This window comes from Kogia breviceps, chromosome 17 (assembly GCF_026419965.1).
Source record: "Kogia breviceps isolate mKogBre1 chromosome 17, mKogBre1 haplotype 1, whole genome shotgun sequence".
NCBI classification, from domain to species: Eukaryota; Metazoa; Chordata; class Mammalia; order Artiodactyla; family Physeteridae; genus Kogia; species Kogia breviceps.
The window spans coordinates 46,756,477-46,773,295 of NC_081326.1; the positions used below are offsets into that span (position 1 = coordinate 46,756,477).

General features: G+C 34.3%; 1 protein-coding gene across 50 annotated transcripts in view; it reads left to right on the top strand.

Annotated features, from left to right (window-relative positions):
- RIMS2 (regulating synaptic membrane exocytosis 2) overlaps positions 1-16,819 on the top strand; it is a 552,349-nt gene that overhangs the window by 249,334 nt on the left and 286,196 nt on the right. For all 50 annotated transcript variants that reach the window (XM_059042501.2, XM_059042514.2, XM_059042509.2 and 47 more), the window contains one exon: positions 8,958-9,880. In XM_059042501.2, the coding sequence (XP_058898484.1) occupies positions 8,958-9,880 (923 nt within the window). The remainder of the gene's footprint in view (positions 1-8,957; positions 9,881-16,819) is intronic.

Consider the following 16,819-nt stretch of genomic DNA (forward strand, 5'->3'; position numbering starts at 1 on the left):
TTTTCTAGAGATTTGCATGTTCTAGGTCTTCATCTTTCAAATATAAGTTGAAAATATTGTCATGAATAAAATAAAATTAATTTAAGCTGGTATCTGATTCACAGAATCTTTTTGTTATTTTGTATTTCTGAAGTGGTCAATGGATACTAAAATTGTACTATTCTCATGAAAACTTTTTAAACCCCAAATTAGACCTTCATAAATTTGAATGCATAAGAAGTACTTATCTAGGGAATAATTGAAAAAAAAAAGTCAAAGTAAAGAGTTTGAAAAAGGACAAGATATTGGGTTGGCCAAAAAGTTCGTTCGGGTTTTCCATAAGATGTTATGAAAAACCCGAACTTTTTGGCCAACCCAGTACCTCTCAAAGAGTGGGGAAGAAGAAATTGGAGACACAGAACCATCTGTAGAGAGTAAAGAGAAAGCAGCAGTGGTGCTAGAAATGCTACGAATGACACTCTGAGGTAGACAAATAAGAGAAGCTAGAAACAAGGTTAATGGGAGAGGAGAGGAAGGGCAGTAGAGTGTGCATTACCATTGGGAAAGCATTGCCAAGAGCTCACTGAAGGGGTAAAAGTGAATGGAAGGAAAAGTAAAGAAGACAGTTTGCTATCATAGCATCACCTGTAATGTTGTTTCTGAAATCTTCTGGGCTTACCAGCTTGGAAGAATCAAAATACTATGTGGAATTTTTTTTTCAGTTTGAAAAGAACTATGAGGTCTAAGTGGTTGAATTTTATTATTGGTTAATTTTTCTGTAGAAATGAATTAACTTTCATTTCTAATTTTTATTGCATTTCTGTTTGAATAGTCTACAAGTCTGCATTAGGAATCTCAGAGGGTAAAAATGACTTTATCTGTCCCTGTTCCCCATGCCCTGCCTCCCCCCCCCGCCACGCCCCTTGTGCCGAATGTCTCCAAGGTCTACATTTTAGGAGGGAATTCTGTAGATGAATACTGCATTAGTAGTTGAATGGTGCTACAACATATTCCTAAACCCTCATTTAAACTTGAAGTTTGGGAGACCAAAACACAGCACACTACTTTCGCATCTCTCCCTACTCTTCAAACACTGACTTTTTCTCAGTTTTATGTAAGTTTATTTGGAATCACTTAAACATAATTCTCAGAAGTATAACATTAACATCTTGGTAATTGGCTTTTGGTAGAAAGGAATCCATGGTGTTATCCTTTTTTCTATTTTTTAGTTTTTTGAATGACTGAATAAAGGCATTGAAGTAATAAAGTGAGCAAAGCTTGATTTAAACTCAGTGTCTAACCAAATTCTTAGCTCATGGAACACATTTTTAATTAAATTTTTACAGAAACTGCTACTTCCTGTTTCATTATGCCTTTAGGGGAGCATTCTCTTTTTAGTAAAGATTAAGAAACTTCTTACTGAATAATTGAAAAGAAATGATAGAGTAGACCTGTTAAACCATCACCATCTTTTTACTATCACTCTACATTTTACAGTGAAAGCAGTGTGGTAAACATCAATAGCAAACACAGCAAATCCTGTTATTTTAGAAATACTGTAATTCACATAGGAGAATGTGGTTTACAACTTTTGAATCTGTCCATTTTAAGTATAGTGCCCAGAAATGCCTTGGATGTAGGATGCATCTGGTGTTCAGTATTGTGAGGCTCTAATCAGCTAAGTACCATAATCCTTCTTACAGGGTACATTCTTACTTGACCTGAGCTATATACAGCCACATAGTAACGGCATTAAGGAATAACCTTTTTCTTAACAGTCCCATCACTAGAGGATTTTATGACTCCATCCGTGAAATGAGTTTTGTTTTATGTGTAACTTTTTTGGTAATTGAGTTTTGAAATAAAATGATTGTGAGCAAGTAGAGACTTTCAAATCATCTGATTAAGGATGGCTCCTATGATTTTGCTAGAGCTAGAAGGATTAAATGAAAGCACTGCCCGGCATAGTGCCGATGTATTTTTGTCAACGTGATGCTTCATGCTCGACAGATGTGCATTGGTTGAGCGAAAGGTAAAAATATAAAAATGTGTTGAATACTGTGAAATGTAAAAAAAGATTGGTTTTTTTTCATGTTTTATGATGAATATAAATTGTTTGATTTGTAAAAATTCCTTTTTGTAGGAATAGAACCTACATATTTTATGTTTTACAGGATCGTATGCTTCTGTTAAATCCTTGATTTAATGTGTCTTAACAGCTTCAAATTTCAGAATTTGATTGCAATGTTATGTTTAAACTGTATGGCTAGCATTGTGTAATTGAATTAATGAAGTATTTCAATTTATTTAGCAACATCATGCCTTATTAAGCTTTTAAAAAGTTGGAGGTTTTTTCAAACTATTGACTCTTCAAATGTCATTTCTATTCTTTTATATATCAAATGACAATTATTTAATAATCTCTACTAATTAAACATTATGAGTAAGAGATTTTCATATAGGTAGTGCTTAATTGTAATAACATAGATTTGAATTTACAGAAATTCATAATCTTCAAATTCTTCTCTTCTCTCAATGTCATTATGATTCTTAAAAATTGCATAAGTCTTAAGAGTTAAAATATATGAATATTAAGACTTCAGTTTCCACATAACCTTTCACTGTCCTTGTAAATGTTTTCAACTGTTTACTGGATTATATTTTCAGAAACTTGATTATTTTATAGTATATATGGTCAGTATTCTAGGTAGTATAATAACACAAACCACATAGGATGTTAAAGTTTGTAAATATTAAAATAGAAACTAATATTAAAAACATCATGAATTAGTATACAGTATATAAATTGAGACTACCTTTGGGAAATTGTCAAAAGTGGCTTTAATTGGGAAAGAATCTTTTTATTTGGAGTTTCTCTATTAGTATGATTTTTAGACATGGAATTTTAAAGCGACTAATTGGTAGAATTTCTTGCTCAACCTATTATGCCTAATCAGACATTTATAATGGAGTGGGTGTGAATATACAGCTAGAATATTTAGAAATAGATTGAATAATTAGTCCTGATGACAAAAAACTTATAAGCAGTGAACAGGAAATGCTACTGATTAAAGTAGATTTAGGGGCTTCCCTGGTGGGGCAGTGGTTAAGAATCTGCTTGCCAGCGCAGGGGACATGGGTTCGAGCCCTGGTCGGGGAAGATCCCAAGTGCCGTGGAGCCCCTAAGCCCTTGCGCCACAACTACTGAGCCTGCGCTCTAGAGCCCGCGAGCCGCAACTACTGAAGCCTGTGAGCCTAGAGCCTTTGCTCTGCAAGAAGAGAAGCCACCGCAATGAGAAGCCCACTCACTGCAACTAAAGAAAGCCCGCGGACAGCAACGAAGACCCAACGCAGTCGAAAGTAAAAAAAAAAAAAAAAAAAAAAGATTTAGGACATTTCTTTATGTGATTTTTCTATAAACTAGTTCCAGTTAAGACTACTATAATATGGTGAGAGAGAAAATAATTGTAGCAACCTAGGTTTTAATAAAGAGAAGTAAGATGAACAGATATTAGGTAAATACAAAGTGAATATAATACTGATAGTGTTATATATTAGAACTAGAAATTGATGAATAGGAGTGAAAATTAAGGCACTATATGTCACAAATACATTTTATTCTAAAAAAGTCATAATTCTGGATTCTGCCTTTTAATTTCTAAGGGTCTTTGAAGGATTAAGTGAAATATAACATCTTAGATGAATTGTTATGTTCTTCTGAATTAAAATTTATGGGTTAAATACTGTTAAATGCTTTATGATTGTTCAGAGAAGTGTACAGATTATCACTATATTCTTTTTCCTATTAAATGTTTTCCATTTGATAATAATAAATGCTAGGGCCTGCTTATAAAGGCCAGTAGGGAAAATAAAGGTTAGAGATATAGTACTTATATTTTCATGGATTTTCTTCAGTTTCTGAAAAAATATAGTGTCTAAGATATATAGCAAATTTAAGTTAAAGAAAATATATATGAAATAATTAATGATATGACTGGTAAAAATTGTTTTGATGAGTATTTGAATATTTTGGAATAACTGATAGCAGATTCATCATTGTTTGGTAAGAGTATTCTTAGAATAAATTCTTGCCTTGCTTCTAACATGGCTTTAATAAATACACTATCAGGTACTCTACCTGAAAGCATAGAGTTAAGTAACAGTGACAATAGTCATCCCAATTTCAGAAATTATGTTAAGGAACAGTGACAATAGTCATCCCAATTTCAGAAATCATGACCAGTGTTCTATTTTTACTTAAATCCAGTACAAATCAGCATCTACAGTCTGATTCACGTGCTTCAGGCAAATTTTATAATCTCTAGAACAAAGTGATTTCTAGATTTAATATTGGATTCAGTTTTCCTAAGGTATGATCTTTAAAAAGCACTTAAATAGCTTGCTAAGGTCTAATTAATAATAGAATTTCTTTTAGAATTGAACTGTATAATAAATATTTTTATTTATCAATACAATGGAATATATATTTCCTGTGTTATAAAGGTTCACTATATTCACTTTCACCCTATTTACTTTCAAAAATTTATGTTAATTCCTCAGGGATGAAGTGTTGCTTTTTTCCTCCTCATTTCTGTCCATACCCAGCATGATGTTAAATGTATTACTAGAAATCCCTAATTTACAAAGAGATTTTTTTTCTAAATGTTTAGTTCTAAAGGGATTGACACTCAAAATACATTTTTGCCAAAGAAGTCATTTTATAGACAATAGTCTGAAGTTCAACAAAAGCCAAATTAACATACAATAGAGCTAAATTACACTACTAATAAAAGTAGTTTCTTTATTGCACTTAAGGCCCTATTACTGCCATGGGAGTAGTAGGGGAAAGAGAAGATCTAGACTATTTTAGCACATCAGTGGGTTTGAGTACAGAAGAAGAGAGCAAGCCATGAAAAGTAGAGATAATCTAAGGGAGAATTAATCAATCGGTTCTTTAATTCAGAAGATTGAGCACCTACTATCTGCCATCCTCCTTAGACCCACGTTGCCTGTTCTCTTGAAACTTAACATTTAAGGAGTATTATAGACATTTCTGGATAGAAATAGGTAAGATTACCTAGGGAAGAAGTGCAGTGAGGAAGAAGGCCATCATTAAGTTGAATGTCCTTCAAAATATCCAATTTTTCCCTGAACATTTTCTGAAATTTTTTACTTCACTTTCTTGTATGGCTTTAAGTTCCGCATTTTAGAGATTAATTTGTATTAACAATCTTAGGCATGTAAGTATTTTGATAATATTGTAAAACCAGTGTCCATTCATTCTGATTTAGTCTGCTTGTTTTTCTTTTGACTTTCAACTGAGATAAAATATAATGAAGTATTTACCAAATATGGTAAATTACAGTTTACTCATTTGGGAGCATGAAACCTTTTGAAAGGGAGGAGCATGTGAAAAAGGCTCAGTGGACTGCTTTTAGATGGGTTCTACAGATGAACTACCCTGGAAAATCCTTAATTCAATAAAATAACAAGAATTCAGTAAATTTATATTTTATAAAACAGCTTTGATTAAAAAATAAAATAAGGGAAAGAAAAGAAAAGAATAGCAACTTAATGAGAATACCCAAAACATCTCTAGCAAAGCTGTATGTTTTATATAAATGGGCTGCATATCATGTAACTATGCTCTTCAGGTCTTAGTTCAAATGTACTTTTTTAGAAAGAACTTCCTTATTGAAAGTAGCTTCACTCAGTCACTTTTTGTAATTTTAACGTGTTTCAGTTTTCTTCTATAGGACTTATTACTATATGAAATTACCTTAATTTGTTTATATGCTTACTGTCTGTCTTCCCTACTAGAAAGAACTTCTTGGGGGCTGAGACCTTATATGTCTTTTCCCTGTTACATTTCCAGCAACCAGAATCATACCTGGCCCATAGTAAGCACTAAATAAATATTCATTGAGTGACTGAATAAATACTGGAGGTACAAAGGTGTGTTAGACATAGTCCTTTCTGGTTCAAAATTTGAAGTCTAGTGGACAATACAGAACACTAGTTAGGTAATTGTCTGTAGAATGAGTAGTAATCTGCTGGGGAAACACAAAGGCACACAAGTGAGCTCTAGCTGATGAGCTGCTCTTACTGGCCTATTGTAATGAAGTAATACTGCTTTCATTTAGCAAATCAGATTTTACTTCCTTTTTTATGTTTCCAAAATTCATATGCTTATATATAGCTATAAAATTTCCTATTCAGTCCACACTGAATTTTAAGGAAATTAAAATTTATTTAAGCAATCTCTAAATGAAATTTAAAAAATTCTTTTCTTATGTACCATATAAATCTGAGAAACACTAGCCTTACTCTTGAAACAGTATCAATTTCTTTATATTAAATTAGATTTATGAATAACACATTTTTAGAGAAAATATATTTATTAACTTAGATTGGAAAAAATTGTTATATTATTTCAAACATACTGAAGTGAATTTGAATTCCTAACATAAATTCTACGTCTAATCTAATGGATGTTAGATGGTCAGTTTGAGAAGGAACTAATTTAATTGCTTATTCTTTAGAGTTCCCTAGAGCAATTCTCACTTAGTATATATATTTTTAATATAGTTAGTACTAAGTAGCTAGTTAATGAGATGTGAGTATATTGAAAATTGGCACTAGTCAGTTAATTACATCTTGATAAGAGCATCCTTATTATTTTTTGTGATGCTTTAAGCTTTCATTTAGGCATATTAACTTGATGAAGTTGTGGTATCAATATTATAAGATCATAATCTCTAAGAAATGAAAGAGGGTTTTAGAATCATTCAGCTTCTTATAAGGGTCATCTCTTAATCATTCCTGTATTCCTAATCTATAGTATAGTGTGTGGCATTTAGTTCTTACCTAATACGTATTTGTTAAAATAATATTTGAGTTAATGTGTATAATCTATGTCTCTCACTTTAAAGCACAGACTCTCAAAGATTAAATGGCTTTATAGGTTCAAGTAACTGGTTAATAGCAGAAGTAGGACTAAGAAACCCAGATCCCTTAACTCTAGTTTTCTTTTCATGATACATTGCTACCATACTAGAGTATATTTTCTTTATTCATATGTATAAAAATAATGACAAAAAAGAAAATGAATTATGCATAACAGACACATAAATAGGATATTATGTAGGTTAATACTGTATAATTTATTTTGAGTGCTCTCTTTTGATTGTATATTTTAAACTGTAGGAATCTATGGTGTTATGTAACAATTGTAACCTAAAAGATTTGTAATGAAGTCCTAAATGTTTTATATGTAAATGTAAAAAAAAAAAGCGCATACACTTGCTTAATCATAAAACATTTAAGGGAACAGGCCAGCTCCTTCGTTTACTGCAATATTTTTCCCTTCATGGCTCTAGGTTAGAGTCAACCCTAGCAATGCACATGTGTGAGATTTGAAAGGTAGAAGAGTTATAGAAACAATGATTGTCAAGCAGAGTTGTTGGTAGGCAGATAGGCAGATGTGAGAGTCTTAGTGGCTCCTAGATGAAACTCCTTTTAATTGACCACCCTAATGCCGTAGGCAGCTGAGGTAATTGGTGGCAAGTTCAAGACTTTTCGAATTCACAGCAGTTTCCTAATGACCATTTTGAGAACCCTGTCTTTGGTTCTCCAGGCTAAGAACAGCATTATTTTCTCTGATGTTCATTCCTTAGCAGCTTCAACCGTTGTGTAGTTTTGATTTCTATATTGAAACCCTGACTCCCTGGAAAACCTAGAGTGACTTTTGTTTCTGTTAAGGAACCCTAACTGATGCATTAGCAGACCGCATTCCAGATATGGAGGAAAGGGACTAGGTGATACAAAAGAGGATTGAGAGGAGAATGATGCTGCTGCTGGGTTGGCTCACTCCATGCGTATCCTTTCTCTGCTCTTTCTTTTGGAATCAAAAAAGTATGGTCTAAAAAATTCTCAACTGAGTTATCTAATCTTGGTCGTCTTTAACTTCAACTGACCCCACTATTTCATGTGTCCTGGCAAAATCTCTGTAACAGTTATTCTAAACCTTTTCTGTCATCTTCAGGATTCCAGTCCCATTGCTTCTCATGGCTAGTGATTGCCATTATCTGAGTTTGTGCCAGAGAAGAGGACAGCGTGAATATTTTGTTGACAAAGAGTATGATGTGTGATTGCAAGTTCTACCAGATTGTACTGGTGTTAGAGGGGCAGGTTGAAAGCTTAACAAACACTCTCTTCTTCTGAGTCTGTAAGGACATGTTAGGAGTCAGCTATGAAGACAGAGAAGTGTCATGGAGCTGGCCTTAATTTAATGAAGATGGAATAAAAATAGATCTTTCTGACTTCTTTTTTAAATGAACAAATCATTACAGTTGGCATTTATTTAAATTGATTATCTCAAGTTAGAGCAGTAAAGGATTGGAGATATAATGATAAGATGAAGATTTAGATGAACTGATACTAGGAGTGATCTAGGTAGATGTTGAATGAAAAATGATTTTTAAGAGCCAGCCCTTAGTTTCTGTTGAAAGCATTCAACTCTTATGCTGAATCAGTTTGGCTTCATCACGTTTTCAAGTGACCATGAAAGCAAGGTGTCAGTAACAGAGAGAAAGGAAGGTGGAATTTTTCTAAGCTTCCGAATAACAATTGGATGATAGCTTCAGTGTATTGAGCCAAGCAAAGAAATTAGAATAAAAGTTCTTTTGCTGCAGTAGAGTATGATGTTGATTATCTAATTTCAGGGCCAATGTATATTCCATATGGGCGTGCCAGGCATTTAAGAAGCATATTAAAAGTACCTTTAAAATTTCCTATTTGAACTGAATAAAATGAATATTAGTAAAACTTTTGTTATGGTCTGATTTTAAAATGAAATTTTTTTTTAAAAGGAGCAAAAGAAGTATTTGAATTTATCCATCAACCTGCCAGTGAATCAGTAAAATGTGAAATTGCGTAAATTCTGCTCTTTTCCTCATTCTTTTTCTTTGGTTACTTAGGAAAAGAAGTCCATCAGTGTCCAGAGATCAGAATAGAAGATACGACCAAAGGGAAGAAAGGGACTATCCACAGTATGCTACTTCGGACAGCGCGATGCCTAGATCTCCATCAGATTATGCTGATAGGAGGTCTCAACGTGAACCTCAGTTTTATGAAGAGTCTGATCATATAAATTATAGGGACTCCAACAGGAGAAGTCATAGACATTCCAAAGAATATATTGTAGATGATGAGGATGCAGAGAGCAGAGATGAATATGAAAGACAAAGGAGAGAGGAGGAATACCAGGCACGCTATCGAAGTGATCCAAATTTGGCCCGTTATCCAGTAAAGCCACAGCCCTATGAAGAACAAATGCGTATCCATGCTGAAGTGTCACGAGCCAGGCATGAGAGAAGGCACAGTGATGTTTCTTTAGCAAATGCTGAAATGGAAGACTCCAGGATTTCTATGCTAAGGATGGAACGACCATCAAGGCAAAGATCTGTATCTGAACGTAGAGCTGCCATGGAAAATCAGCGATCTTATTCAATGGAAAGAACTCGAGAGGCTCAGGGACCAAGTTCTTATCCGCAAAGGACCACAAACCATAGTCCTCCTACCCCCCGGAGGAGTCCAATACCCATTGATAGACCAGACATGAGACGTACTGACTCGCTAAGGAAACAGCAGCACTTAGATCCTAGCTCTGCTGTAAGGAAAACAAAACGTGAAAAAATGGAAACAATGTTAAGGAACGATTCTCTCAGTTCTGACCAGTCAGAGTCAGTGAGACCTCCACCACCAAAGCCTCATAAGTCAAAGAAAGGAGGTAAAATGCGCCAGGTTTCATTGAGCAGTTCAGAGGAGGAATTAGCTTCTACACCCGAATATACAAGTTGCGATGATGTTGAGATTGAAAGTGAGAGTGTAAGTGAAAAAGGTAAGCACTATATTCTAATCACACATTTTCCTGTAATTGATTAGATAAGGGTTTTCTTTTTAGGTTGTATTTCTGAGTAGACATTTAATTGTTAGACATTACTACTTTTACCTTTAAGTTCTTTAATGATAATGGTTATGTGAAGAAAATTTCAAGTTATAAAAAGTGAATGTCTTCAGTAATTCATGTAGTAGAAAAGTCTATTGACATTTTTAAGAATTGGTTTTTGCTTTGTTTCTGAAAATGTTCTTGCATCACTTGATGGCATATTTAAAAATACCTATTAGCTATAGTTGTAAAAATAACGTTTTTTGTGTGTTTCCTTTTAAAAGGAACAATATGTTTACTATAGAACATCTGAAAAATTGCTCAGTGTAAAGAATGAAATACAAGCTATCCACAGTCCTTTCCCCCATATATAGCTATTGCTAACATTTTGTTGTATTTTCTTCCCTTTTTCCAATGCATGTGTATTTTACATATCTACAAAATTGGTATCATACTATATAATTTTGTGTTCTGATTTTCTTCAGTTGATATCATACCATTAACTTTTCTCCAAGCCTTTAGATGTTCTTCAGGAATGTTTTAAATGGCTGCACTGATGTTCTATCATAAGGCTGTACCACAAACTATTCATCTATCTGGGGTCATTGCAGTTGCTTCCAGTGGCTGGTATAAATAATATTATAATGGCTATCTCTATACATAATTTTTTGCCTGTTTTATGAGTATTTCACAAATACATATTTGTGCTTTGATTCTTTTAAGCTTTTAATTCAGATTACCAGCCTGCTCTCCAGAAAGATTATAACACTCCATTCTCCTGTCAGATGTGCTTGAGTTTTCAGTCTTGATACACCAAATTTTTGCCATTTGAATAGACCACAAAAAATAGAATCTGTCATTTTAATTTGAATTTGATTGTGAAGATGAATGTTTTGTGTGTTTGTTGGTGTTTGATATATTTTTCTATGAATTGTCTTGTTCATTGCTTTTATTTCTTCTGCCCATGGTCCTATTGGGTATTAATTAGTTTTGCTCTTATTGGTTTATAAGATATTTTTGTGTGGTTAGAATTTAACCCATTTAACTGTCATCTGTTCCAAATGTATTTCCCATTTTGATGTTTAGCTACTAATTTTCTTTGGTCATTTGGAAATACTGAATTTAGTATAGCTAAGTCTTTGCATATTTGGTGATTTTTTTCCCCATTCCTTTTAACCCTAGAAACTCTTTATTCATCCCCAAATCAGTTGAATATTTAACTGTATACTTTCTCAGTTTTTATTATTTATTTTTTTAAACTTTAACTTTTTAATCTTTCTGTAATTTATATTGGTGAATGCCACAGTACACCTGATAGTTATCTAAGGAGATTAAGAAGATAAACTAACTCAAAGTTAATTTGTAAGTGCATAGCCAAAAGGTAGATTTACAAATGGGAATAAAGGAGAGTTTTTTGTTTCTTGATAGATTGCAACATGTAAAATGCTTAAGATAGTAATTCCTTCTAGTTGCAAAAATATTTCCTTGTTAATTATGGATAAAACACTATGTTAAGCATTTGCCTAAAGAAAAAGAATTGTTTTTATTGGAAAACTTAGTATCCAAGAAACATATCTAGCATATATCAAGGGAAAAATCTTTCAGATTTCAGTTTGTGGGATATTTGAGAGGGTGTTTAGCTAGCTGGATGAAAAATTAAAAGCAGAGTTAAATTATAGACTAGTTGTTGACATTAGTTTGGTAAATAGGAAACGTTAACCTTTAACTTACATTGAAGTCTCTGTTAAATTGAACTAGAATATAGTAGATGATGCCTAGATATTGCTATTTAAAATAGCTTTAAAATTTTAATGATGAAATTGGTTCAATGGATAGAAAAATACAAAGCTTTGTGAAGGACATATTGCTATTAATTGGTAAGAGGCATATCAGAGCAAATACCCTAATGGTGTTACAAATGTTTTACAAACCAATTTTATTTGACTTATAAAAGCATTGAAATAGCAGAAAAGTTGGGTCAAGTCTATTTCAATATTTTGAGAAGTATACAGTAGATTCATTCATTCATTCATTCTTTATATCATTCAACTAAAATATATTAAATATCAATAATTATAGTACTAGAGTATGAAACATGAACTATGAAAGCATTTCCAATCACCCTAGAATTGCAGCTTTGTGGAACAAGAGTAAGAACTGTGCTGAAAATTTGACTGCATTTATGCTAGATGACTCATCCAAGAAAATTGTACGTAGGATGGACTTCTGTTTTTGTTAGCTTGAACTTGGAGCTGTCTGTCTGTTTTCCTTTCTAGGATGTATCCATGAGAAGGGCTTCTTGAGGAATTACTTGGGATATGGGGAGATGTGTTTCAAAGCAAAAGGGCAGCTCAAATTATTGCCATCCTTAACCCCATTCTCCCTGGTACTGATTATTTGCCTCTTTTTGTAGGGTTTAGGTTGGTAAAGATCTCTTTCAGGAGCAAGTAGTCAGCCTGTCACAATAAGCATGGAATACTAGAGTGCAAGAATGTTGTTAACTCTTTCAACAGAGGATCTAATGAAATACAAGTGAAGGTTTCATAGGGATCTAAGATGCTCCTGATACTTTTGTCCAAATCTTGAAATATATAATTACCTTAATTCATGGAATGGATTGTTGAATAAAATATTAAGATCATGAAAACTGTGAACTTTAATGAATGATCAAGATGATAAGAAAAGTTAGACTGTATGTAAGATGAAGGACATCAAAAAAAGGAAACTAAAAGAGAATAAAAGGATGCTAAAATTCTAGGTTTAGAATAAATGAGTATAAATGGAATACATTTCAGTCTCTTCAAACCAAATACATTTTAGATATGATTATATATGTAGAACCTAGAAAAATGGTACAGATGAACTGGTTTGCAGGGCAGAAATAGAGACACAGATGTAGAGAACAAACGTATGGACACCAAGGGGGAAAAGTGGCGGGGGCTGGTTGTGGGATGAATTGGGAGATTGGGATTGACATGTATACACTGATGGATACAATGTATCCATTGTTCCTATACAATGGATAACTAATAAGAACCTGCTGTATAAAAAATAAATAAGACAGATATGATTATATCTTACACAGTAGTACACATATTCAGAAGTGTGTGTGTGCATGAGTGAATGTGCACACAATGTTCAAAGAGTCAGCAGTTCAATCCAGTTTAAATTTTTTTCCTACAGATGATTGTAAATGCCACTTTATATCAGCATATCCTACTCTATACATGTTGAGAATTTTTTAAAGAAAAAATTTATTTCCCATGGGACCATTGCCCTTTGCTTTGTTATTAAGGATACCTAGGTTTTGATTAACCTAGAATTTGGGCCTCATATCCTATTCTTGAGATAGTAGAAGGGGCAAGTCTCCAAATTTTACTGAGGAAACAGGAAATATGTGTTTCTAATTTTAAACTTTATGTATTTTTTCAAAGAAATAATGAGTGACAATAAATTATGTCTTTTTATTTATTTGATTCAACAAATTTAGGGAGCCAGTTCCAGCCACTAAGCTAGGTACTTGGATCCTGTGGTATAAAAGATATATGCCTATTTTTGTTTTGCTTTAATCTGGAAAAGTTTTAAAATTTCACCTTTATTTTTGGAGAATAATTTCTTTGGATATAGAATTCTTGGTTGACCGAGTTTTTCCCCCTCTCTCAGTACTTTGCATATGTCTTTGCAGTTTTTTCTGGTGATAAGAGGCTTACCTTCTGATGGGTTGCTGCTGTGTCTGTGTAGTCTAATTGCCAGCTAGAGATCTGGACAGAAATTGTGCTCAAATATTCTCATCTTTTAAGGCTTTTACCCTCTGCTAATCAATCTGTGTATAGTGTTGGGGACACATTCAGAGTTCAGCCAGTTTTCAAGTCACTTGCTTGGATTTTACTTTCTACCGGAATATCTCAGGATCTACCCTGAACATGGTATAATTTCCTAGTCAGTATGGTATGTGGGGAGAGTTTATCAAGTTTTTCTTCTGTGGGTCTCTCATTTGCAGGGCTTCCCTGTCAAGTTCTGGCTGGTCTGCTATTCACCGTATGTGCGACTGCCATCTTAGGCTAGCTAAGCTGCTGGTTCTCTCTTTGCTTCCTATTGGGTTTGCTTCTTCTAGCTGATAGAGCCATGGGTTTTCACCCCACCCCAAGTCAAGTAGCAAAGCTGCTGGTTTTCCCAGCCTTGTGCTGCTGAAACTATTGATCCTTTATGTATGTATACCAGAAGGGAGCTGTGGGAGCAGCTCCAGGTAAGAAGGTAACAGACTTCTGTTGTTATTTTCTGAAACTCTAGCATTTTTCTCAATTTTTTAATGTGGATTTGTTTGATTTCCACAGCCATGCAATTGTTGTTTTTGACAATTTCATCCCGGCTTCTACTTGGTTTTTTGTAATGAGAACTAGTTGACACTTCAAGGCACTGAGCCACAAGTTCTTCCTTTATCATGATTTTGTGAGTCTGGAACTCAGGCAGTGTTCAGTTGTGTAATTTTCTTCTTCATAGAGTGTTATGTGGACTATAGTAAAAAATACTGTAATAATTTTGTATGGTGACAGATGGTAGTGAGACTTACTGTGTTGATCATTTTGTAATATACAAAAATATTGAATCACTATGTTGTACACCTGAAACTAATACAATATTGCAAGTCAATTATACTTCAATAAAATATAAAATGAAATAAAACAGGGATGTAATGTGTTAAATAAAAATAAGGATGCAGGATGATGCATCCTTATTTTTTATTTAATCTTTACCAGTTGGGGAGGGTATTTTCAGAGGTTTCCAGTTGGCCCATTATGATAGTTTTTGTTTGTTTTTTAGGCCGCACCATGCGGCATGTGGGATCTTAGTTCCCCAACCAGGGATCGAACCCGTGCTCCCTGCAGTGGAAGTGTGGAGTCCTAACCACTGGACCGCCAGGGAAGTCGCCATTATGATAGTCTTTAATCCCACAGGCCAAGGAATATTAGTTCTTCCAAATGCCAAATCTGTCTGTTTGGGGACTGCTGTAATTACCACTGTTAGAACTTGATAAATTAGTAACAACGTCTGTGAGGGAATAAGGGCAGAAAGACTTTGAAGAGGAAGTTAAATTGTGAACAGATACCTCAGCCAATCCCACAGGAGTTTGAAGCTGGTGTAGATCTTCAGAGATGACCTAACTGAGGCAGGGGCCAGGAGGGCTCCATATGGCTGCCCCCTGGGGAGGGAGCATAACTTCTTGGGTAAAGGACTCAGCTATGAGCACTGAGCATGCAACAGTTGGGGGCAGCTTGAGGAATGAGTGCAGTTCTGAGGGGTTCATACGGGTGGTATACAACAACATCCACTAAGATTTTGTTCTGAGTATTGTCCCCTTGTGTTTACAAGAGGGATATAACAATTTTAAGCATCCTGTACTCAAATACCCTTTTGAAACTGAGAGAAACTTTTCTAGAAGCCTCCTCTGTATACTTCTTCACGTGTTTTTTGGGCCACAATTGTTATTCATGCCAGTTCCTAACTAATCGCTGGCAATGGAGTTAGAATTATCAAGATTGGCTTAGAGTTCACAGTTCTAAGGGGATAGGAAGTAATTGCTGGGTAGAGAACCAATTATGCCTGCCCACAGTATTCATTGTAAGGGTTATAATAGTGCAACACTGGAGAAAACTCACCTCTACAAATATAATGTGCTGGAGCTGGTTGATACCAACTTGTGAGAACCAGGTGTGTGCATCTCTTCCCAATTCTGCATTCAGTGACATACTGTTGGTAGTTCAGAATTGGCTTAAGTGAAAGTATTTGCACTATGGAAGTAGGCAAATGTTACAAAACAGGACCTGTTTTCTCCCTAGAAAACAGGTTGTTAAAAATTAGTTACCGGGTCTTCCCTGGTGGCGCAGTGGTTGAGAGTCCGCCTGCTGATGCAAGGGACGTGGGTTCGTGCCCCGGTCCGGGAAGATCCCACATGCCGCGGAGCAGCTGGGCCCGTGAGCCACGGCCACTGAGCCTGCGCATCCGGAGCCTGTGCCCCGCAACGGGAGAGGCCACAACAGTGAGAGGCCCGCGTACCGCAAAAAAAAAAAAAAAAAAAAAATTAGTTACCATATCACTAAAATCTATTTGAAGTTTTGATAATTATGGAGGCTATGGTAGCAAGGAAAATTATCTAGGCTATAATGTAAACTTATTTTAGAAGCTGAATTAAAAGTTATATCTGCTATGTTAAAATGAGATATGCATATAGAACTAGCAAGAAATAAGGATAAATTAGAAGTTTGGGGGGCAATAGTTTGTAAAAAAAATTTTTAAGTAGGATTTCATTAGTATGGCTATAATGTTTATGTAATAAAAATGAGAAAAGGAAACAACTAAGTTGTCTTACCATATTCCATCTTTAGTGATCATCCGCCATGCACTCTCAGAGTACATATCAAAAAATATTGTGAATATAATCTTATGCATTAGGTAAGTCACGCTTAATGCCTAAAAAATGTGAAGGAAAACCTTTATTTACTTTATAACAACATTCATTTCCCCATAACATTTTCCTCACAACACCATCAAATTTTCTAGGGTGTTGACTTTTTTTATGCTTTATGCTTTATCTTTATATTTGCATTAAAATTATAAAGTTAAACTAGTCTTTCATTTACTATCTCCTTTTGATATGCATGCCTTACCCAGATCACATAGCCTTCCAGAATCTTTACAAGCTGGAAATAAGCATTTAACATGTAACAGTCCTTTCAGGAAATTTCTCAAGACTAACATTTTAATGGAATCTAATAGGACAATTCATTACTTGAGAAAACTTTTGACAGGCTACTTAAATGATTACTATATCCAATAGATGCAAAACATTTTTTTAAAATGTTGATATCAAAATATAGCAAGCAGTCTCCTAGT